This window comes from Passer domesticus, chromosome Z (assembly GCF_036417665.1).
Source record: "Passer domesticus isolate bPasDom1 chromosome Z, bPasDom1.hap1, whole genome shotgun sequence".
NCBI lineage: Eukaryota > Metazoa > Chordata > Aves > Passeriformes > Passeridae > Passer > Passer domesticus.
Genome location: NC_087512.1, coordinates 45,319,842 through 45,345,218, shown reverse-complemented (window position 1 = coordinate 45,345,218; position 25,377 = coordinate 45,319,842). Strand labels below are relative to the sequence as shown.

The window sequence follows — 25,377 nt, the reverse complement described above, 5'->3', positions numbered from 1 at the left end:
TCCCTCCCCTGTACACAGCCTTCCTTACTGACCATCTGCTAATACTGTCCATGTGTGTATGAAATTCATTTGCATATTTAAATTGAAAAGCTCCATTTGCTCAGCCTGCCTATAACTGTGCTTCTTGCTGGAGTGAATATTAGGTCTCTGATGTATGCATATTATCCAGTGAGTGTATAATTGCAAATGCAATCCACATCCAATTATCTAGAGTTTTACTGCATGTTTTCTACATATAACTCAAGCAGAAAGTACAACAGTACATTAGCTCTCCAGGTGTCTATTTGGCTGGAAGAATTAGTAGGGTGCTGGCATTTGGTTCTTGACCTTGGAAATATAATTCAGTCATAGTGTTACTGCCAACATGAGAGCACACTTACAGATTTGATGCAGGATAGAGACATTGTTGGTAAGTCACCGAGAATTCTCTTCATTTAACAAAAACATGCAATTGGTTAAGGTAAACAGTCCCTAATGCATGTCTAATTTCCTCTTGCCTGCCTCCAGGAAGAAATTTCACCAGTGCACGGACCAAATGCACTCGCTGATCATACATGGAGAGGATTTCAGACTTGTGTTAACTCCCATAATTGATCTGCCCCTCTCAGTGATCACAACTACACTGGCATGACTACTAGTCCACCAAAAAAGATACAGAATCTATGTTCACAGCATTCCTTCCCTGGATCTGTCTTAACCTGCTCCCTCCAATGTGAGAAATATTTAAACAAGTTACAAGGATGTACTCTGCAGATGCAGCTTGCCTAGTAGCCAAGAACAGCATCTGATTCAGAGCTCATTACACCAGGGATCTGAAGCACCAGTTCTTCAAGACAGATCGACATGCATTTGAATGAGCTGCATCACTGCTCAAGGAAACTCTTCATCCTTCCTGCAAGATTAGTGTTTAAGATTCTTCTGGCCTCTCACAGTCTCTGAGACAACTGTTATCTTACTGTCTGTCAAGTATTAGTTGCCACTGTGTCGGCTAATGGGTTTTGTGTAGATTATTAAAATATTCAAGAACTATGTGTAACCTTGCTTAAGCCAAATATTTCCCCAGTAGGAAATGAAAGAGCCATTCCAGGGAAATAATAAAATAATAAAAGTCATACTAACACATAACAGTACAGTACAAGATTAGACTCCAATCCTATTTCACTGTGTGCCCTGTGGAATTACTACATATTTGTATTGTTTCAAATAACATAAAATATTTAGGAATGCAAAACAATCAGGGCAAGTTTTGGATTTTCTTAGAATGAAAAAAGGCAGTGGGGGTGGTGGGGGGGGTGGCATTTAATCAGGCAAAAGCACCAGACATTTAAAGCCACTGTTCTCTCAGAACAATAACTAAACTGTTGAACTAATGTCCCATGGCACTGGACGTCAGTGTTTGAAAGCTTACAACAGAATTTTAGCTACAACTGAAAGGACATTCTCAGTTACTATATATAAAAACATAGACATTGCAAACAAATAAAAGCATCACATGTGGTTAGCTCACTTCTAATTCGAAAAGACTAGAAAAAACTTTCTTCCACTGACAGTTTGTGCCACAACTGGCAACAGTAGATCCAATTAGTAGGTTTCTACAATCCAGGTAGCTGTGGCTTTCACAGCTGGGTATCTGCCTGCAAAATAGTTATTGTTTAAAAATACCCTATTTTAAAAAACATGCTAGGCTAGATCTACATCACATACCACTTCTCCATGGCTCTGCCCTTCATTAAAAATCATTTACATGTGTCTTCTTCAAGTTCTCAGTGTCTAAACTGTGGAAAGAGTGAGTCTCAGCCCATTCAGGCAGTGTTTTCATGGCATTACTATAACTTTATGATTAATTCCCTCTGGCATAGTTAAAGACACCTATGAGTCTTTGGGGGGTTGCAGTGTCTGTTGGGATGATATGGGAGAACTGCTCAGAGTGAAGGGAGCTGGGCTGGGGGGTGGTACCCATGCTGCCTCCTGGTAAAGGTCTCAGTGCACTTAATCCTTCTTAAAGTGCTTAGGTGTCTTGAAAGTCAGAAGCTGGCATGGCCCAAAATGACACAAGAAAGCATGTTAATGATGAAATGGGCAAACACTACTCCAGCACTCCATCTCGCTCCTCAGCCTCATGCCACATAGCACCCTAGGTTTAGTCTTTATGATCATCAAAAATTAGAAATGCCCTATGCTATTTTAGCTTTCAACAGAATTGATAAAGTTTGGAAACTGGAAGGCTAGGAAAAAGTTTCCTCTTTTCCAAAAATCAGATCCCTGTAGAAGGATAAACTTGGAATTACGTTATTTACTAAATGATCTCAGACAGCTGGATACTGTGATTAATATAAACTACCAGTAAGGCCTATGAGCTCTGTATATCCATAATGAAGCTGAAATGACTAGAATGAAGAGTAGGCAGCCAGGAAAAGAAAATCTTATGAGGAAATGTAAGAGACTTTATATACATACATACTCACTGAAAGAAGATACTGATATCCATCAGGTAAGATTCAAAGGATAATTGCTCTAGGGCACAGCTTTCTTGTCAAAAAAACATAGAGTGGGTGTTTTGTGATACTTGCCAGCTACAGTGGATGCAACTCAAAGTTACTGACTAGCTGGCTACTGCTAAATATTTAGGAAGATGCAAACCTAGAAGGAAGATCACACTGTAAAAGGCTGCTCTTTAATTGCTGCAATGACTACAGCAATTCCTTCTCCTTTCTGAACAGGGGGAGAATGTCAAGAACAGCAGAAACCATTAAGAACCTCCGGGAACATTTTGATAATGAAAGTCACAGGAGATACAACTTTCCCATTTTGCATCCAATTAGAAGAGGTTACCAAAAGGCAATTTAGAAGAGATGTGGACATGAAGGATAGGATAATAATTTCTTCCCGAGGGTTTAGCTTGGCTCCCACTGCACTATTACAGTACTCCTAGATAGGCATGTGAAAGAAGACTATTGCTTTTAATTTACCTGATAGAAACTGCTGTAGTCTAAATTGAGTCTCAGCCATAGAGTGCCACTGTGTTTGTGGAGAAGCTAATGAGGGGACACAGTGATGGCTTTTCAAAGACATGGAAAGTTCACATTGATGTGTTCAATACTCTGCCTATAGTTGTGATGCAGCCAACAGATTTTTTAAGAAGTAAATAGTGATTTATCAAGGGGTTTTTCTTAAGTAAATGGAAACATTCAGAGCCACATACTTGACAAGTTATTCTGAAAAGTAATAGCTTACTTTTCTGTTCATCTTTTATGTACCGCTGTGTTTTTCTTTGTTCCCTCTCCCTAGACATCACCATCCACATCTCTGGTTGACCAGAAGTGCCCACATTTGAAGCTCATCATGAAAACAAAGCAATGGATCCAGGCTCTTGACTCCCTTGTATTTCATTAAATTTGTGTTTCTGCTTCATGACAGACCTCCACTGCCAGTCCATGAACTTGAAACAACCCTTCATGGACCAGGGCCCTGCTATGCCACAGGGTGTCTGTTTACAGCTGAGGAAGCCTAAGATCCCCCACTGGAAGAGTGGACTAGAAAGCCCAAAACACACCATCTAAGAAAGCCTGCTCTGTATGCCTCCCTGCCAAAGGGAGCCCAGCAAGCCTTCAGGTTTGATAGTATAACTCAAATTCGGTAACTTAAATTCCCTTTGGATTTTTATCTCTGTTGGACCTTTCCCTCTAAACCTGGCACAAGAGAAACTCCACCTCTGAAAACAAGAACGTGGGCCATCATCATGTCTTCTTATGACAGAAGGGTCTCCTGAAGAGTGCAAAGTAACTTGCATTGCTAGTCTCTCCTGGGTAAACTCTTTGGGGGTAATAGACAGAAGATAAGGAGATGAACAGCATATCTGGACTATAGGGGTAAGTTGGGAACTTCTTGTTGTATTAAAATACAAATATTATTCTGTACCCATGCACATGGTCATCATTTTTATTGGTTGAGAGTATCCATTGTTTATACTTGTTCTGAGCTCTTTGTTTCTCTCATGCCTTCCTACAGAACACTGACAGTCTTGATAACAGCATGGATATGACATGAAAGAGATGCATGTTTCTGTCAAGGTTACAGATTTCATTTTGTTCACAGATCCCTGCCCTACTGGCATGACTGCCTGTTGTGTACCTTTACTCAATAAGAACTACCCTGATGCCTCAGAAGAGGGAAGTTGTTGAGAAGGCTGATCCAGTACCACAAAGTATGTTCACAGTTGCTACCCATAAAGAATATAGCTAAGAGGAACAGAAGTCCTTGAGTACTCATTTTTGTCACAGTGACAATACCTGGGACTTCCTCGGAAGACACAGTGGCCAAACAACTGCAATCAAAACACCAACAGATCCCTGTGCTACAAGATAATGTCCTCCAGTATCACAGGCTTTGCTGGCAGATCAGAAGATGCTTATTTTGCTCTCAGGTGGGCAAATAGCACATGTCATTTCAGCAAACCATGAAGAAATCAGAAAGACACAAACTAATGCTCTCTTAGGAAAGAATTTGCCACAATTTGACTTTGTGAGAAGAACTTCAAGAGAAACTAGGCCTTACTAATAGACTGTTGAAATAAAATTCCCATATGATTTGCAGGATCTCAGAAACAAAAGTCCAGACATACCAAGGGTTCCTGAGGAAAGCTGGGGATGAAGCCCACACTCTCCAGCTAAGGCATCCACTGTCAATGTGACTTTTGGACAGCTACCTTGGTGTGAGGGGTTCCCCCACTCCATCACTAAGAGTACACACAGTCTTTAAAAATCCTTTTTGCTGAAAGATGAGAGGAGTTTCTGGAGTTAGGATCTTGGAGAAGAGAGGATCCTCAACATGTTGAAGGCAATGTGACTTGGGCTTGGGAAATTCCTTGAGAAATACTACGGACAACAGAAATCTGTTACTTGTATTCCACCAGACTAGACTGCCACATATTTGATAACTCTTTTTATGGTGTAGTTCATGACCTTGAGAAAGCACATCTTGAAATAAACAGACATAAACCATTGCCTTCACCAGCTGAGTGACAACACAAGCTCTCCTACAGAGCAAGATTGAGGGACCAAGAATGCAATTACATAAAACCCTGTGAGATTAAGTGGTTTGGGAAAAGGCATTTATTGTCACACCATCTTTAGATTGGGAGTCATATGAAAGATTGAAAGCCGTGTCTCTGGGAGATTTTACCTATTTCCACGGGTTTGCCTTATCTGTGAAATATAACTATGGGAAGCAGGGTTTGTCATGCTGGACAAAATCATAAAAGTACTGAAGTTAACCACTGCACTGTTCACTTTCATTGGTGCCCACTATGAAGAATGAAACTGGAACATACTGCACACTGTGGGAGGTTATAACAAAGGACTGACACTTTGTCACCACTGCTCTTTCCTTAGGATTTCACTAACTAGGATGTTTAAACTCATTTTACATCAAACAAGAACTAGTTATCTGACACTTCCCTTAGTCACTCACTGTGTCCTTAGAACAAAGCCAAGTATTCTCTCCAGAGATCATTATTAAGAAAAATAAACCCACTGAAATAATAAAGCAAAATGCACGAGGTGGTATTGTGTTTTCCTTTGACCCACTGTCCCACCACGGCATGAAGTGTATGGCTTTCCTGGAGAAGCAGCATTTAAACTATGGCACAGATGAATTAAATTCTAATAGCTGAAGATGTCAGACTAATTTTTTACAAGAGCAGGAGTTGGGAGTCCTGCTGATAGCATAACTGCAACCTAAGTAATTGCCTTCCACATCTGAATTCCTTCAGCTTTATAAATTGTTTACAGTATTCTCCTCTTCCCATCCCAGCTCAAGTGACTCTACACAGTTACTTACTATCTCATTAAAAAAAATCTGTTTTTTCACCCCAAAATAACCACATTTCAGAAGTTTCTGAGGTGCTACCACTGTATTTAAATTTTATGACAAAGCAGCAAAAGTTTTTAGAGGCAAAAGAAGCTAAACATGTGGTCAATGGTTAGGCATTGTCCCCTAATTTTTTTCTGATCCTTACACTGCATGGCAGCACTGTCAATCATACTGTCCTCTTTGTCTCTCCATTGTAGAGGGAATATTATAAATTAAAATCTCTCAAACTCAGAATAAAATGAAACCAAATAAAATACAGTAAATTGAATTAATGCAGAAAAAATAGATATACTATATTTCACTATAGTGCAAGATGCCTAGTCATCAAGTCACGCGTATCTTAAAGTAACTGCAATTCACACGGACTCAGTAAGCAGGAAAGACTTTCCATCTCTGTTTCCTTGATTTCACAAGTTTTTGCCACCCATCAAAGACAAGTGCACTTCTCTTAGTAGGTAGGTATCTGTGTATGAGCACCATTAAAAAATAAAATAAATAAATCTAAACAAACCTCCAAAAATCAGAGAGCAGGACAACTTAAATGGTCTGAGGACTTGATACAAATCAAGATTACCATTTAAAAAATTGCTTGAAATAAAAAAAACCCCAAAACAACAGCAACAACAAAAAAACCCCACAAAAACAAAACCAAAACAAAACAAAAACCAAAAAACCCCAAAAAACTCATAAGGTCTTTTCAGGTTTGGGTATTCCTAAGGCAGAAGAACAAGCCACCTAAAAATTGTATCATTTGGGGCCCAAGCACTCTGTCTTCCAGAAGCCCTGGATAATGTTTGTATGAGTTTTAGAAAATTCATGGTTTTTGAAAATGGACTTTTGTCAGGTATAGGGAAAAGAACAGGGTTCACTTTAGGAGATGAAGGAAAACAGAATTTAGGAAAAATTTAACTTGCTTTTTAAGATTTTAGAACACAAATGATTTATTGGCCAGGCTGCTTGCTTTGCAAAGATGTTCCTGTTAAAAATATTCTGTAAACCAATGACCCTAGCAACATGCCAGAGAAGGTTTTATTGCTCAGCATTGAGCATTTTTATCAGTATTGTACTAAAAAAAAGTGACAGGCAAAAAGTCTTTGCAAACTTCCTTTCTATGTGCCATATCTGGTCATAATTTAATATACATATTGGAATCTCTTACTGCATAACAAGAAGATGAAGTGTTAGGAAAATGCCTTGCTATGCCAGGCCTGGAGCTTGTAAGTTAATAACTCCAGAGAAGAAAGATGACCAATCCAAACTGGCACACTTCTTACCTAATTAATGTTTCTTTTTAAAATTTCTGTGCAGGTTTTAGAAGCCAACAAGAAAGTCTGTAGGCAAACAAGTTTAAAGTCATCTATGGGGCAGATGAGCAGCAACAGGTCTTTCTCTCCATGATAATGCTAAACAAACTCATTATTCCTATGAAAAGAAACCATAGACAAGGTGGGATCAGCCTCCTACCTGTTCTTTATCCATATTCTTGCCTCCAGCTGGGCATCACATCGACCTGCTAGATAGAGGACAGGAGGAAGCATTCTGCAGAGAATATGTTCCATGTGATGGAAGAATGGAAGCTCACCATCTTGCCCAAACAGAAAAATCTGAACTGAGAATCTTATATGGGATTGTCTTATACGTATAAGACAATCATAATCACATCTGAAACGTGCATACCACAAGGCATGTCCTGGCTCTTTGCTCTGGGAAGTGTCTCCACAGACATTTCAGGGAGAAGCCCTTAGCTAGTAGCACAAATGAGTATGAGGGTAATGCTGCAAGGTGCAGCTAAGCAAATGCTTCTATTTGCCACATATTTCCACAGGCTCTGTCTTTCTGCAGCTTCCTCATTTTCTACTGCTATAAATGCTCAGCTTTTGATCCAGTGTAGCTCTCAGAGCACAGGTTTCCAGACTGATGTTGTCCACACACAGAGTTGTCCTGCTGGCAGCTTTAATACATGGTAACAGCAAAATAATGAGTCAAGACTTTCTCCTCAAGAATGGAGGTCCACGCTCTCAAAGTGGACTTGACTTAGAGGAGTGTAGCAATATGTGAACATAAAAGGGATCTTCATGTTTGCGATATCAGTTGTGGAGGTCTTAGAGAAGTGGGATTTTTTTCGAAATTTCTTCCCCTCTGAATATCTGTCACTGAAACTCCAAAAGACGCAAAGTATGACACATGTCTGTTCTCTTGTGAAAGCCGTAGGGAAGAGAACCTACTGAATCACTCTGCTCTTTCCAGGTCTTTCCCAGTCTCTTCCCAATAGTGACAGTGCTGGCATGTTGTCTAAACATCTGCTATTGTCTGAGAAGTGGAAGGACACAGTTTATTTTATCTCCTGTGGCTGCTACAAGATTGACAGGGACAAGTGTGAAATGGACATGTCACATGGAAATTCAGAAAAGAAAATCCCTAAAGAACTTTAAAATAAGTACATGGTCAACTTCCTCATCACTCTGTAGTGTGAGTAGACATTCACATCTGTTACCAATAAGTGTTGGCTCCCTCCTGCTTTTCATACCCAGCATAAGCAGCAATATCCAATATTACCCTCTCTCCTCCATTACTTATTTTAGTGACTTGAATGGTACTAACTCCAGTATACATTAATGCTTCTCAGAACAGAATGGAAAGGATCTATTGTTTTAAATTGCTACAGAAATTATTCCTGCCTACTCTGCTGCTAGTCATCCAGGGGAGGCCAAAATCCAACTATTCTCCCCTTACTGTCAGAAAGCTTCTTAAATAACTACATTTCTCTAATTCTTTCAACACACACTTAAAAATTATCAGCTGAGATGAAAATCTAGAAAAATCCAGAGATATAGCTTTGACCTTTCCTCCTTGTGCTGCTACAGTAGCTATTAAATGTGAGTTAAGGGCATTCATGTATAGTTTGCTATAAAGCACAAGCAGCCCTGGAACTGTCAGAGTTGATCAAACCATTGGTCTACCTCACCTGCCATCCTATTCTTAGCAGCTGGCAACACTTACTGCTTTAGGGCAAGATTAATACCCTACGTCCCACAACCCCACTGGCTTTGATTGTGTGAAGTGGCCTTCCAGACTGCTCAAAACCAGCCTGATAGATAGTAGATTTGGTTCTAGTAAAGAACTGGAAGGCTCTTCCTAATGGTTCTCAGTTGTATAGGATTATGGGTAATCCATAATCCCTGGGAAGCATCACTACAGAGGAAGAAAAAGTCACTTTCTCCACCAGCACCCCTGCAGCTTCCAGTGTGCTCCTGAGATAAGCAGAGAGATAATCTCTCTTTCCTAGGAAAGAACCATTTCTGGCTCTCTGTCCCAGCTGAGGGAAGACACACAAAATGATGTCATCACCTTCCTCATCTTTTTCCCAAGGGCAGTAGGGCACAGAAGAAAGAGTGAAAGAACTCTAACAAGCACCAGCTGGCATGGAGGTGAAGGGAAATGCACCCAGGTGGGGATGGCTGGACCTGAGGGTGCTCCAGCTACCCCAGGGCCAGGGGTTGTGGAGGCAGAGGAGACAGTGTTTGAAGCAATACATTGTGTGGGGAGGGCAGGGAAGGGAATTCCAGGTAGAAAATACTGGTGTAGTTTCCTCCTCCTTTGCCCTGCCCAAACCTACATTTAGTCCTTTCTGAAGGAAGATGTTTGAACCTTAATACACAAAAAGCATGTCTCTGAGAGTTCTAATAATATATAACAAATAAGAATTGTGTCTGTAGTTCAGAAATCCCACCCAGTCATTCCTGATCTCTTAATGCACATTTTTTTCTGAGCTAGGAAGGGAGAAATATACTTGAGAGTCTTGCCAGCAATAACTTAAACAACTTGCATATACTTACAGGAGGAAGTGTTTGTTCCTTCTGTTGAAGCTTGTATCCTAAGCATGGGTTCTGCAACACACAGAAGTAACAATAAAGTTGTAAGAATATAGCCACAGCTACAGCACTATACTGGAGGAGCCTGAACATCTTCCCCCAGTAGAGATTTCTTTAATTTTTGGGTTTTTTTCCTCAGTAGTCAGAAATCCAGCAGAGCAGAGAAAAAAAATTAGATAGCTTGAGAAAGCAAAGAACTTCAAAGTTGGTTCAGCATGTCCTAGGCGCACTGTAAATAATCAATTATAGCAAAAATGCTCCATAGTCCTGGGAGGAAAGGCCGTGAGAAAACTGGAAAGAGAGTAAAATTTTCAGCTGTTTCTGACAGCATCAGAGGAAAGTGGAAAGCAATAGGTCTTGAAGCTCCACATGCTAACCCAGGAAGCATCAGCTTCTTATCTTCTCCTCACATAACTCCTATTGAACAGTAAGGAATTTTGGTCTATCACAACCATAGTTTAGGACTTCTGTGGCTTGAAAGATAGGAGGGTCCATGAGTGTCACCATCTCTGCAGAGAGCTGTAGATGAAAGGGAAAGCAGAACACATTCCAGACCAAAAGGGGACAGGGCACCACCCCCAAAGCGGTTACAAGAACAGAAAAAGAATGGTAAATAATCTGGTAGGACAGTGGAAGGAAATGGGCCTCAACACAAATCACACAAAAGAAGCACTCAGAAAAGTTTACAGAAGAAGCAGGTAGCCTGAAGCTAGGTCTGAACTATAGGAACCTGAACCACACAGCAATTAAGAGCCATGTGTTTGGGTGGCTTCATGGGCTTTCATTATCTAGCAAATCATATATGGTGGTATGCATGAATAAAGAATTCAAGGGAAGGCTTGAGAAGTATTATCAGCTGAAAGGAATAATTTTAAGAGAGAATACTTTGCCTAAGGTGGCAATGTGATATGCCAATGTGAAGCAGATGTGACTAACAACCAGACTGTGAATTCTAGGGAGCAGGTCAGGCATACTGCATGCTCTGTAGTGAAACATTTAAAATTTCATGTCACACAGAAAAGATGAATTTTTTGCCTAACAAAGCCTGGTTTTTGGCAGAAAAAACCCACTCTTAAAAAATAAGGCTGCTCTCTAAGTCCTCCTACCATCAAGAAGTGACTGTAGCAATACTTCAAGAGACCTAGATCCTGGGGATTTTAACACCAGCATTTCACAATAGCCTACCTTAAAGTAAAGAAACAACACACTAATTAATTATTTTCATTTGAAAGTCCTGGAAAAAAATCAGCAGTGCCCAAAACCACTAGTCACTGGTCACCCCAAGCACTACTGGTCACTAGGAAACTCATAAAGTGTTAGAGAAAGACATAGTCTGGATCCCGACAGGATAAAACAGTAGGAAAAACAGCACCTGGCTGGGCTTGGGATTAAGCTGATCTCTGCTCCAGCCACATATCAAAGACCTCCTCAGAGCTCCATGTGGAGACCTCCACAAGAAGCCACTAAACATACTGCATTTTGCTGTTTGGGGGACAATACCGTGATGTGTTGCTTGGCATGAAATCTGCCAGTGCAGAGATTCATCAGGAATGCAGCCAGCTTTTTGAACACCCCAGCTTCCTCCTCTCCACCAGCACAATAGCAGTAAAGAGGAGGACAGTACTGTAACAGCAGGCACATGAAGGGACATAAGCAGGGAAAGAGACCGCTCAAGAACAAGAAGTTTAATTCATGGGAAAGAAGTCAGCAAAATGCAGGGACTACATTCTTGCTGCACAAGGGAGAAGGCAAGGCAAGCCCAGTGGAGTCAGTGACCAGCGTGTCACCTTCTTTGAACAACAATGGTTCCAATGGTTACAGGACACTTGCTATTAGCTATGTGGTCTCATATATTCCCAGTGAAGCACCAGTGACAGGCCCCACTGAGAACATGAAAGAATATGGGCACATCCAACGTCTCTTCTGTCAGGCAGCAATGCCAAGATTTCAGAAGTAGGTCGCCACACACACAGATGCATCAAAGAAAAGGCTGCAGGCATGCTAAATGCAAAATCTGGCAATCACACTGTTTTCCTTGATCTAGCCTACAAACACTGTCATTTCACACTAAAACCTGTCCCTGCCAGACATAGCTTTCCCAAAAAAGCTAGCAGGACCCCAGCCTCTTTGCCAAGGAGTGTATGTGCATCTTGTAAATCCTTGGGTTGCCCAGCTTACACACGTTTATCTACAATTGCCTCAACCAAAGCTATCAGTAGAGACAAGCGCTTGTACTGTGGCCATATATAAAGTAACTCTTAACAGTTAAATAATGAAAGCAGCTTCTCACTGGAGTCAATTCCAGCAGTATTGCAACTCTGGAAGTATGCGATCCGTAACTGCAGGAAGGATGTTGAAAGAAAATTCCATCATCCTGAAAGGAAGCCACCTGGAGAAGACTCCTAGCCAGCTTCAAAAGTGGTTAAATTGCTGACAGTGAGTTACCTGTCTACGCTCACAGACCCTGCAGAGCTCTCAGGAATTGTATGTAGAGCCCTGAGGAAAAGAGCAGTCTAGGCAGAAGACTTTCCTGAGGGCATATCAATATGCCTATACACTCAGCAAACTCACAAGCAGCTGCTAGGATTTATAGGAGAAGGAGGTAAGAGGCTTTTTAAAACAGTTCCTAACAACACAAATACTTCTTCAGTTGGGCTGCTGCAGCCTGACAACTGTAGGCCAAATTTTCTTCCTCAATACAGCCCAGGATAGTAAAAAGTATGCTTAACCCTTCTTCATTCATTTCTTGGTCCCTGAAGTAGCTCAAGTATGCAAGGCGATATGCAGAAACGAAGCTGCTGGATGCAGATGACCTGTTCTCTGTTAAGAAGGAGCTGTAGAAGCAATTTCAAGAAGAAATGAAAAGAAAGAGACAGAAAGATGGTTAATTCAACTTACGTGAAGAAGTTTTTGTCACTTCTGTTGATACTGGTATCTTGCTGGTATTCTCTGGAAAACACAAGAGGCAACAAGAAGTTATAATATGGTGTCAGATGATCCTCAAGCAGCATTCAGCTCCAGAATGGAGAAGGTAAAGAAGAAAAAGGTTTTCAAAGAAGGAAGCTTAAATTTTGCTCCAGTGGGCAGAGGCTTCAATCAGATATCAACTTGCAGAAGTTTCTTTTCAGGAAAAAACCAAAAAATGATGGTGCCTACTAGCAAAACTGAAGAAAAAAGCCTGCTCCTGAAAGCAGCCAGTTGTTCAAGCTCTCATTTTCCTCTGGAAATGGCAATTTCCTCTGATCAGTGGCAACAGGAGAAATCATCCAGATGGCTCTGTTTCTGGAAGATGTCAGTGTGAGTATTCACTCCTTATGCTTCTAGGCAGTTAAATTTTGCAAAGACGTGTGTCTCTGTTCATAGCAGTCAAATTGCTGGTAAGTACATCCAATAGTGTCACTTGGCACTTCAGGAAAATCTTCTGAGCCACACATGCAAACCCCATCCCTCGTACTGGGGGCTCTGTGATAGAAATCAATCAGTTGCTTTGCTGAAGAGATGGGAAAAGTTGTGCTTCCATACTGGTCCTATGTATATGTCCATACACTGTTGCTACTTACATACTGGCACGGACTGCTTGCACTCACTTGTTGAACCAGCTGATGGCTAAGGGGGATGATGTTGCCATGTTTAGATCCTTGCTAATGCAAAATGTGCAGATGGGAGAAAGCAGAATGTAGAAAGCCTTTGTTTAGGCTTCACAGACTTGCACAGAGACCTTGTTCCAATGACAGCATTGATTTGCGAGTGCTCTGCTGTCCCCACAAGCCACAACTGTGTGCAATTTCTTAGGTGTGAACAAATCACTCTTCAGCTGTACTCATCAACAGTCTTGGACTTCCCCAAGTTCTCAAAACACATTTCAGACATTAAGAGGTGCAGTTCAATGCAGCTGCACAAGTTTCAGTACTACAGCTGGAGAAAGACCCTGAATGCCAAGAAAAAAGTCTTGCCCTGAAAGCTCAAGGCACACCAAGAATCCCCTAGCAGGTCAAACACACAGAATTTAAAAAATATCTCATAAGAGATTTAGGAAAAGGAAGCTCCAGAATGTTTTATGAATCTCAATTCCAGTGGTTCTCTTCTCATTGTCTCCAGAGTTCACAGAAACTTGACCAGAGACAAACTAGTCAAAATACCTTCCCTTCAATATCCCTCTTGTTAACTTTAATATTGACTCTGTGTTTTAACTTACTTGCTTGCTCTTCTTTTGTATGTTTTTTTTTTCCATTTTGGTACAGCTTTCCTTGGCAAATATACTATTTGCCTAGTTAATACACTCCAGTTTCATCTCACTAATGGGAAGGAACATGTTATGCAGCATTTCCTTGGCAGCCAGCAATGTATGGCATGAAAGTGTGTATCATAATTAAAATTTTTAAGATCAAAACCTTTGCATTAGGTCTTGGAACACAGTGGCCTGCAGCCAGGCTGCTTTCAGGACCATTTTTTGGGTATAACAGCAGTTTCTCTATTGTGCAGCTGGGTTGTCTGAGCAATTAACCTTTCTTAGTCACATCAGGAGATGGAACAGGTCTGACAGCTGCATAGCTCAGCATCTGGCACTACTGGAGCAAACTTTTCTTTCACCGTTAAAGAAACCATGTTCCATTTAGTGCCTGTGCTGAGCTTGATGGAGCATTTCTTACTGGCACCTCCCCAGCCCAGCTGTGTTAATACAAACGCTGGTGGGAAACTGCCAGTGGAAAAAAAAACCAAAACATAGCCAGAGCCTCCTACACCTGAAACGTGCTGAGAAATACATTTGGAAAACATGTGGCAAAGTCACACTTTACCAAGCCCCGCAAATAACATTTGTGTCAGCAACACTAACAGTGGACGCTACAATCTGGAAGACACAGCATTTGTGTGTATTGCTTACTGCACACAGTACACCACAACCATAAGAAAGACGTTTTACAGTGCCCGGGAAGGCTAGCACAGATCCACATGGCAAGCTATTTGAACACAAGAAGCAAACAAAAAAGAGGCTTCTCATAGTAGGCCACCAGTATTTGCCTGAGGTGAAAGAGCTGGGACCATTTTTCAATCATAATACTTTTGCTGTTGCAGTCTGCTAGGATATGGAGATGGCATCCTGCAGCCCTGTCTTCATCATCATGTTTACGTTCCCAGGAGGAGCAGCTACCTCAGAGGCTACAGCCAATTCTGTCCCCTGGCATTTCTAGGAATACTAAGTCTTGGTGAAGTGCTGTTTCCTGAAACTGGATATGTTTATGCAGGGGATAACTTATACAAAAGTACTGAAGGATCCATGAGAGAGTCTTGTTTGGGGATGTCTTAAACAGCAGGCCTCTGCAGCTTCTCAGTCCTATTTCCCTAGTACTTGGGCCAGCAGCATCTTCTGTTGTTTAGCCTGACAAAACAGGGGAGAGCTCCTTCAACTCACACAGGACTCCCAGCAACTCCATGGCTTTGATGTGTTGATCCATCCTTCCAGATAAGGAACTTTAACTGGGCTGCTGAGAGGACTTGTTGTGTGAGCAACAAGCTCTGCTGTATGGCTCTGAGGCAGGAGGTCCTTCTCAGCCAAAACCTTTTCTCCAGGATGACTAAATATCTAAGAGCCTTACAGCTGCTGTTGTGAACAGCCCTGTGCATGCCCTCACAGCTTTTTTTCCCCCAGTTAGTTTGTCAGAGGCCTAATGCAAGAAAGGCTGCTCAAGCAAGCTGAAGGGATTTGGTTGAGCTCTTAAGTTTTAGTTCAGGCCTTGCAGGTGGTCACTCTGAGAACCCTGACAGGGACAAAAACCTGGGTTCTGAGAAGAATTCAGACACCATGGGTAATTAGAGCTGCAAACAAGATTTTGTCATCCTGAGGTGTACTTTCTGGCAGTCATGTAAGTTTTAAGCCTTCGAATTGTGCTCTTAGGGTGATACCTTCTGAATTATACAATGACAAACTAACATACACCTTGAGGAAAGGGGAACACTTTTTTAATCTCTGTCACTTGGTCTATATTTGGCAGAGCAGAAAAGTTGGTAAGGCTGTTGTCTGGGGCCTCAGAGGCATGCGGGCATATGTGATCAAAGACACAGGGTGATCCAGTGGCTAAACTAACTTTTAGGTTCTTAATACTACTACACTTTTCCCCTTTTTCCTCCAAGAAACTGCTGACTTGAGTCAGATTAAAATAACACCGCCCTCAATCCAAGTATGTCAAATTGCAAGGAAAGGTTCACGAGCACTCTTAGGAGAGTTGCAATACCAAACTGAGTGATGGTCACATTTCTTTCTAAGACCAAATCAGTGACATTGGCCTAAGAATGCTGATTTGCTCCATGTGAGCATCTGACTCATCATGCCAGCCAGTGAAAAACAATGTCCCAGGCTGCCTGCAATTATGCTAGAGAGAAGAGGTAACCTGATCTCTTATTTTAATCAAGTCTTGGACAGAAGAAGGGACTTCTTTTGCACTTGAAGTATTTCATAGTTTGTCATATGGTCCATAGGTACTAGATATAAGATCATTTTACTTACTTATTTCTCAGTCATTTTCTTGAAGCTAAGCTACTGTCTGTCTTCAGAAGAGGAAGAGCAAATTAAAATTGAATGAATTATGAGTATCAGATTCTTGTTGATTCTGGAAAACTTGGAGTGGTTACCACTACTGCAAGTCCTACGGATGCAAAACCAAAAGCCTGCATGGGCCACTGTGTAGCTAATGAATTTACCAAGGCTCACTTCTGCCTGCAATTGAGATACATTAACAGATCACCTGAGTACTTCTAGCACCCATCAATTCAGTCAGAATTGTCCCAGCCACTCACACTCAAACTCAGCCCAGAGAACCAGCACTGCAGACTTCTGGCTTTTGAAACATCTCTGCATGAATCTTTTGCACCCTGAAACATGCTGGGCACAGAAAACATCCTCAGAGAGGCAAAAGAATCAGGCCAACAGGTTTCAATGGAAAAGACTGACACCAAATGCAGATAAAGCATGCTTGACTCTTTATCAAAAAGATATCACTTAGCTAGTTGCCTAAATACAGGGTTTTGTAAGCAAGTTCAAAGCTTTGGCTGTGCTCTGAAGTATTCTGTCAGTGTTATTTATCAAGCATAATAAGGTCCTATGCTGATGAGAAAATCCCTGAAAAACTCACCCCAAGAGTTTTGCCTGGGTAAAGTAAGAAATCAGGATGTACAAAAAAAGCAGTTACTATTGCATTAGCAAACTTGTGTACTATTTATACATCACCAGGAGAATTCATGTCTCTCTTCTGACCTCAATTACAATCTTTCCTAGGTGAGCATACATGAGTATGAGTGAATGAAAATAAGAAGGCAGCTCATATCCTATGGGCAAGTTGCACTCACTATAAATTTTAAAGAGAATAGCTCCTACCGCTTGCTATTAAGACTGATAAAATTGTGTTTGTCTAGATATTTTTATATTTGTTACATCTTCAATCCACACACATGGCTCTATATACAATGATTTATATATCTTTCAGTAAAACTGGGAAAATATAAAAGTGTGTGTAAACATACAAAAAAGCAAATTTGGCATTTTTAAGTAATAACAATGTTTATAATAATAAGAAGGAAAGGAGTTACTTGAATTGCATTGAATATTACTGTTTCAGACAGAAAAGTTTACCACTGGCAAATGAGATCAGAAAAAATTAAGGTATTTGCTCACTGAAAACAACAAAAATCTTTTACAACTGTTTTATTGAGAAATACTAGTTTTTCTATGCTTGGAACAGGGAATTGAAATCAGCAGCCTTGGTGGTGACTGAATGGCTTTTTGTATTCTTGGGGGGAAAACCACAACACATTTGCCTTGTTTTTTATATGTTTTTTCCTAATGTCCATTGGTAGTTGATGTTAGAGACAAGGCACCATGATAAAGAGACGTTTGGTCTGGCTCTGGGGTTCTCTTTCATGGCACCAATAAAGAAAATTTCAACTAAAATACTCCTAGTTTGACAAAAATTCTAGGGAATTTAAATGCAGATTATTATTTTTTTTTTTAGATACTGAAAAAACACTAACCTTACAGTGGAAATAAAAATAACACCATTCCCAGAAAGGCCACTACCTTGCCTACCCCTCCTCTTAAAGTAATCAGCACAAAGGGAAAGAAAGATCTAGTTTGCAGACAGCAGGGTATACATAATAAATATCACCAGGTGAGGTCACTAAATTAAAGGTCATAATTTAAGTTATGGTTCACATGGCAGAGCAGATCAGTATCACCATAAGTCAGGCTCTCTAGTGCATTTTTCTTTACCTCACTGTTACCCTACCTGCTGGAGATGGAAGAAAGCAATTTCTCTGCTCACTTTGAGAGATTCAGCCTTCTCAGATACCCACAGTTTAGTTTTCTACAGGGACTCCTGGATTACACTGGACCTTAAGAGCTTCCCCAAAAGCCAATTAACAGGTATTAACAAGTAAGAATTAAATATGCTGGATTTTTGTTTGTTGTTTTCTTTCTTTCTTTTTGTTTTAAATTCTTTCTTTCTTATGAATATTGCAGGACCTCCCAGCTATACAGGACCCAAGTAATGACTGTCCTTCAGCACTCATTACCGAGTTTGGATCCCAAATCTGTCATTAAGCTAGCAAGGGGAAGAGGTCAGGGAATGTGGGGGAAGGAGGGGTGAGAAGGTCACCCATGCAGGGGGTCTATCCCTGTTTGCAAGGCAGATGTTGCCCTTTGAGGCCATAAGGATCTATTGCTCTTAAGTCACCAGATGTTGCCCATGCTGTTTCTCAAATCCAGGTGGAAAATTCCACCATTAGCAGGAAAATGATGAACAATTTTATTGGTAATTTATGAATAACAGTAAGCAAAGGGGGCTCAGATATATGTGTAGTAACCAAATATGCATGATTGATTTATTCCACCAATGAATGCTGCCATGCCTGAGTCTAGATGATCAAATATCGCTAAGATGTTCCAGTCCAGCTATCACTGAGTTTCCAGTTCAGATCTTTACAGACAAGAGTCAGCTGGCAGGTTTGACTGGATTCCAGTTTGCCTTGCATTTGCATGCATGGCTGTGTTTTAAACAACTTACACTTCACAACACAATTAGATAGATTTTAACTTATACGTTATGGATGCACATAACAGGGCTTGCCACAAATACTTTCTACTGAGACCAAGCTGCTGCTCTCTTGCAGCAGGAGTGCTTTGCAGTCATTCAGCATAGCCCAAAAGGAAGTTGAAAAATCCATGTCACATAGCAAAGGAATGAGGTCCTGCATGTACTCCCATGACACTGTTCCTTGTCTGAGAAAGTAATAAAAAATGGAAATGGTCAAGCTTTTTTTTTTTTTTTTTTTTTCATTTATCTGTAGCATTGCCTAGGCACAGTGCCTACAGTTGAATTACGAAAACTGTATAGGAACTTTCCATGTAAGCAGGTAATGAGCAACCAAAATTTGTATTCATGGAAACAGAAACACCTACCCATTTTTCCTCTTAGCAACATTCCAGTAAATAACACTTGATCTTTTATATCAGTCTCTTGACATCTGCTTATGATTATAATACCATACAACTAGAATGAAATTCTAGCACTTGAGATTCTGTAGTTGATGAAATAGAATAGCAAATACACAAAGTGAATACAGTCAAACAATTGCTGTGTGATTACAAAACAGCAGATAGACATTTACATAAACAGAAAACCAAATGTAAACCTTTTCCAGTGGGATTTGTCTTTGTCTATCTCCCACTTAACAGCACAGAAATGTGGAACAGAAAAGCATGCCTGGTAAATTCACATTGCTATAACATCTTTAACTTATCTATGATATGCAGAGAGCTTCAGTTTTGTTTGTTAATGAGGACATGTTTATTTCATACTTCACAACTGGCTGGACAATGGAGTTTGACTTATAGGAGCTGAATTAATCAAAGCCACACTAGAAAAACATGATTTCAGTATTCAGATTTACATCACAATCAACCTTAAACTACAATACCTGAATTAAAGCATCTGAATCACACTCAAGCCTCTGAATAATTTTCTTTCAGATACGTTCATGACTGTGTTTATTGTTTTAGAAATCAAAACAAATCCTATCAACATATCTGAAAGTAAAAATGGTGGCAATCAGAGCAATATAAATATTACTTAATGTGAGAAGTGCTGGTTTAGCAGTTCAGACTATGATATACTTGAGGTTAAATGCAACTTCCCTCACTGTGCATAACAGGAATTAGAATAGTATTCCCTTCATCTTTTTCCAATCTTGACTAGACTGTGTCTGAGACTTGGTGTTACACAGAAAATGCTCATCTGTGCTGAGATCTGTAGGAGACAGCCCATTTGTCTGTAAGGCAAATTGAGCATCTCAGCTACATAACAGACAAGTCAGGCCTGACTACTTTTCTTAGTACACCTAAAATATTTCAGTGCTTCTACTTCCACTTCACTTGCCAAGCTTTGTCCTGCTTCTGAGCCCTTTGTCCTGCTGGCAGCTTTATACCTGATCTTTCTGAACGTGACAGTAAAATACTGAGCCAAGTCTTACCATTGCTGTCTGTGATGGTAACACTGGCTTTAGTACTGTCATTTCCTAGCTTGCTGCTCACTCTGCATACGTATTCCCCAGCGTCGGCCAACGTGGCTCTGTAAATGTGAAGCTCAGAGTATTTCCTGTGAAATCAGAAAAAAAACCATATAAACAGCCTATACTGGTATAACAGTCATTACATCAACTAAAGCACTTTTCTCCCCATCACTTTCAACAGAGGGTCTTGTCTTCCATTCTCACAGACAGATCAACACTATCCAGGCTTGAAAGGAGGGAGGAGAATAAAAAAAAAATCTCTTACAGGCTGCTGGAAAACAGGCATATTCATGAACCCAAATAAAGATACTTGCTTATGCTTTTCTGTATGAGAGAGGTCTTTGCTCTTGAAGAAAATCTGGAAAACAACCATTTAACAACCATCCACTCTCAGACAAACTGTTGGCTGTCCAGAAGCCACTGAGATAGGTGTAATACTGAAATAGATTACCCTTCCCTATAGGTTCATATTACCAGTAGTAGAGTTCTGGATAAGTACTGTAGTTCCTAACATCTGACTAAATAATCATGAGATTAGAACACACTTTTTAACAGCCTCTGAAGCCCCAAATCATTCTCCAGTACTAACAAAAAAAAAAAAAAAAAAAAAAAAAAAAAAAAAAAAAAAAAAAAAAAAAGGCTGGAGCACAATTTGCATGAAGCTACATTTTGTTCCTGGCTCAGAGATGTAATTTAATCAGTCTCCAAGGTTTTAAGATTAGATTTTCAAATGCAGAACTCCTGCTACCCATTAATTTTGTAGGAACATGCTCTGGTGTCATTCGTGGGGTCCCCAACTCACAGGATGGCAATAATCCCATTATCTAGACTGCAGAGAATGACTAGCTTGAGGAAAATGGACACATTATTGCTGTTCCCAGTTACTGTTTAAAAGAAGTGCTGTGGGGAAGTTTCTGCCTATCCTAAAACCTGATCTACAGAATAGTGATCCAGAGTGAATGAACGCTGCCTCCCCTAAGCAGGCCCACCTTGAAGGGCCGGTCCCCAGGAGGCAGTGTTTGCTCACCCTAAAAGCTCATAGTAACTACCACGACTGCTGAGATAAACAATGTTTGGGGAGATGCTTTGCTTCAACACTGCCATGTCTCCTATCTCTCCACGCAGAATTCACAACTGGTTATCCCTCCTGCAAATCACTGAGCAAAGCTTGGTTCAGACCACAAACAGGTCTTTTGTAGCAGTGTGGGCTTCTGAAGCACACAACATGTTCAATATCATTTTTCAACACATCCTTGTGAGTCACCCCTACTTCCATTGCAGGACACTATCCCAACTATCTGCTATCCAAACCTCTGCTTATTGGCAGCTCAGCCTTCCCTGCCTCTGTGTGAAACTCCTGCTGTTGAGGAGTCAGCCCTCATGGAATGAAATTAATGTGCTAGGTGGAACCTCTCTCTGCCAGAAACCTGCATCACAAGAGTTGCCCCCCATGCCCTGAAAGAAGACTGCTTTCTCGGGGCCACGGGGCTCGCAAGAGGGAGGAGGCACCAAGCCACCATTAGCAATTTACTCAGGTTTTCTCAAGTGGTAAAGAAATTAATAGCTGAGTATTTGGACTCCCTTTTCAGGAAATGTTAGGACACCAGTTCACAGTGCTGCACTAATTAACTGGGCTGCACGTCAGATGGCATACAGGAACAGAGTCTAGTTCATGGTAACCATGAATACATGAGAAAGAAGTGGTAAAGACACTGACAGAAATGTCCAAAAGTTGAATGCTACTGTATCTTTGTGTGAAAATTTTGCATCTGACTAACAGCTATGTTAGTCAGGTGCAAATACTATGTTACAATAGTAAAAGTGGCCTGCTTTTTAATTTTCCTGCCAGCCATTCACCTTCATAACAGCCTGCTGAGGGCCTGACCAGAATGTGGTGTGGTGCTCTACACCACCTAACAGCTTGTATGGACATGTGATATTTCCTATATTGCAACAGGTTATCTCTCAGCCATACTTGCAGACACTTGTCTAGATGGAGAACATGCTGTAGCCTTAGGAAGCTTCAAAAGGCAATGTAAACAGGCTTAGTGATTTTAAGAATTCACCGTAACCCAGTGAAAACAAAGGAAGCACAGCTGCAGCTACATCACTTTAATATGGACACCCACTCTATGCTTGCTGCAACCCTCCCCATACATTAAGTAATATTGATGCAAAACACTTTTGTGGCCTGCTTGGCTTTGTGAAGAAACTCTTTTCCTTGCACATTTACTTTTATTGTTTTTTGTTTTACTTGATACATATGCAAAAAGACAAGGAATTGTGTCTTCCTTTTATGATTTTATTTTTATATTAAAATAGGTGAAGCATCAATATTTCTTACAAATCCATTTCTAACAAGCCAAATTTACTCTTGGTTTTAGAAAAAAAAACCCTGTATAGAGTTTGTCTCTGAGAGCAGGAGAAATAATATGAATATTTATAGCCTTAAAAATATCATTGAGAGGTATTGGGACAGAATTCAAAACAGAGCAGAAGATGACTCATTAATGGCTGTAAATGAAGCAGTTTCCTAGCAATGCAGTACTCCAACAGTACTGACTTAAAGCACCTGATAAGGGATTTTATTTTCAAAGGTTTGTCCTTTTCTCAAACTATACCATGCTACTCCAAAAAAATGCCACTGCCTGTAAGATTTGCTTCTGCTGAATCTTCAGCTCATTGCCACTATGACACTGCTGAGCTTGTATTCATACATGAAGGGGAAAGAAACACATCTGCAGAATGCATTCCCAGCCGACCTTATCTGATTGTTTGAATTCATTTTGCTTCCAGCCTCAATCTGTCATTCAGAATTGCTTGTCTGCAGGCAAATATCCAGGCTAAGCTTGGGTGAACCTCAAGGTACAGGTCACTTACACACAGTTTCCTTGTGCACTACTCCACCCAAAGCCATCATCTAGAAGTAGCAAACACCTTGTCTCTGCCACAAAAAAAAAAACCAAAAAACAAAACCCAAACCTGATAAGGGAGTCTCTCTACATGTAATGAAGAGTACCTGACTTGTACAGAACACTGCCCAAACCAATAATGTACAAGTGTCACCTGCATTTGAAATCAGAGAAGGAAAATGAAATGCTGTCATAGTAGAAGGCAGGAGAGTTAGCTAGAAGGTGAAATGCTCTTGTCTGGGGCCTGCTTTTTTCTGAATGTCTACTGTCACAACGAAATAGCTTAGAGCCTGGACACACAAATGAACCAATCATGGCCTCACCAGTCATCAGCAATCAGCAGCAGAAACTCACTGACTGCATGCTCTTACTGTGACAAATTTGAGGCAAAAGTGAGCGCTTTAAATACATTTCATTAAAATTTGAAGTCATTCAGTTTCTCTCGACTCTCCAGTGTAATGAGAACGAATATAGCCATTTAGTGTGATTCACCTGCCATACTGTCATAGAACTATAAAATCAGAGTAGTTTGGGTCGTAAGGGTCCTTAAAGATCATATAGCTCTAACCCACTTTCCATGGACAGGCACACCTTTCACTGAACCACCTTATTTAGAAAGCTTTCAAGGATTTGGAATCCACCACCTTTCTGCACAATGTGTCAGTGCCTTCCCACACTCACAGTAAAAAATGTCTTCCTAATATCTAACCTGAAACTACCCTCCTTCAGTTCACGGAGACTCCCCCTTGTCATGTCACTCCACATCCCCATAAAAATTCCTCCTCCAGCCTTCTTGCAGCCTCCTACAGGCACTGAAAATTGCTGTAAGATCTTCCCAAAACCTCTTCTTCTCCAGGGTGAACAGTTCCCACTCTCTCAGCCTGTCTTCACAGGAGAGGTGCTCCAGCCTTGTGATCCACTGCTCACTCCAACAGGTCCATGTCTGTCTTGCACTGGGCGCTTCAGAGCTGGACACAGCAGTCCAGGTGGGGCCATGGCATCTTGGGCCTCTGCACCCTCTGAATCAACCACCCTGAAACTATCCTAGGGAGCTCAGAGAAATGAAACCATCTGACATGCAAATGAGTCTTTGGAAGGCTAAGCTCTGAGGAAGCCTGCATTGCCACAGGGTCTTATAAACTCTCAAAACTCTAAAAAAAGTCAACAAGTGCTCCACTTTGGCAAATCCTTTGATCCAGTCCTATTCACACTGGCCAATGTGCCCAAAACCACCAAGCTGATGTATTATCTTTTCCGTGACTACTTCAAAGCTAAAGTCTTCATTTCCAATTTCTGAGATAGAACTTCATCATACTGGCAGATATTTTGCAGTTTGTTAAAAAACATAAAGGTATTTAGCTTTAGCTCAGGCTACATACCCAAACAAAAGAAACCCTAATTTACTCCAACAATAAACACATTTTATTCTGACATCACACAAAAAGAAGGGTGATTTCTTGCAAATTGATAGAAATCAGTGGCCAATGGATACTACAAATAAACTTTGTGAGCTTTTTGTAAATGTGTTAGAAAGTGTTATTTTCAAGTGTTTGGATTGAAGATGTCAGTAAGGCTGTGGTATTCTGCATGCTAACAGTTCTTCAGAAATATAGCCTACTTTTTATGTAGCCATTTGAACTTTAAAACAAACATTAATCCCAGACAGCTTATCAACTACTCTAACCTTCGCAGCTGGTGTTTCTCACACTTGGCAATAGTAAAAATTTCACACAAAAATGGTTGTGTAACAATACAGAAGCATATGAACATGACAAACACTTATCAGCGTGCTATCATGGAAAAAACCCCAGAACCTAAGTGGGGAAAAAAAACCTCCTTGTTCTCTGACACTGCTCTAATTTGCAATGGGATCTTCTTAAGGTGGCTTTGCTTACTGAAATGTGCATGTCTTTTATGTGTTCATTTACACTGCATTCTTCCCCTCTTTTTTAGCTTTACAACATGTGTCTGTCCCACTTTTTATCAAAATAAAATCTATTTTCTCTTAAGCTGTTCACTTCTACTGAGTCCCAGATGCACACACGAACAGCAAAAGAAGAAATGGCAAAGAAATTACGTGTCCCCAGACTAAAATGTCAAAGTAGGAAGGCAAAGAATATACTTCAGATGTCAGCAGACAGCCCTTGACTTTTTCTTTTTTGTAC

General features: G+C 40.6%; 1 protein-coding gene across 17 annotated transcripts in view; it reads right to left on the bottom strand.

Annotated features, from left to right (window-relative positions):
• NRG1 (neuregulin 1) overlaps positions 1-25,377 on the bottom strand; it is a 444,984-nt gene that overhangs the window by 117,516 nt on the left and 302,091 nt on the right. For 10 of the 17 annotated variants that reach the window (XM_064404531.1, XM_064404536.1, XM_064404539.1 and 7 more), the window contains 3 exons: positions 20,262-20,386; positions 12,642-12,692; positions 9,708-9,758 (listed from right to left, as the gene is read on the bottom strand). In XM_064404531.1, the coding sequence (XP_064260601.1) occupies positions 9,708-9,758; positions 12,642-12,692; positions 20,262-20,386 (227 nt within the window). Of the gene's footprint in view, positions 1-9,707; positions 9,759-12,641; positions 12,693-20,261; positions 20,387-25,377 lie in introns of those variants that run through there. The other 7 variants (XM_064404537.1, XM_064404534.1, XM_064404542.1 and 4 more) reach the window with 5 other exon arrangements.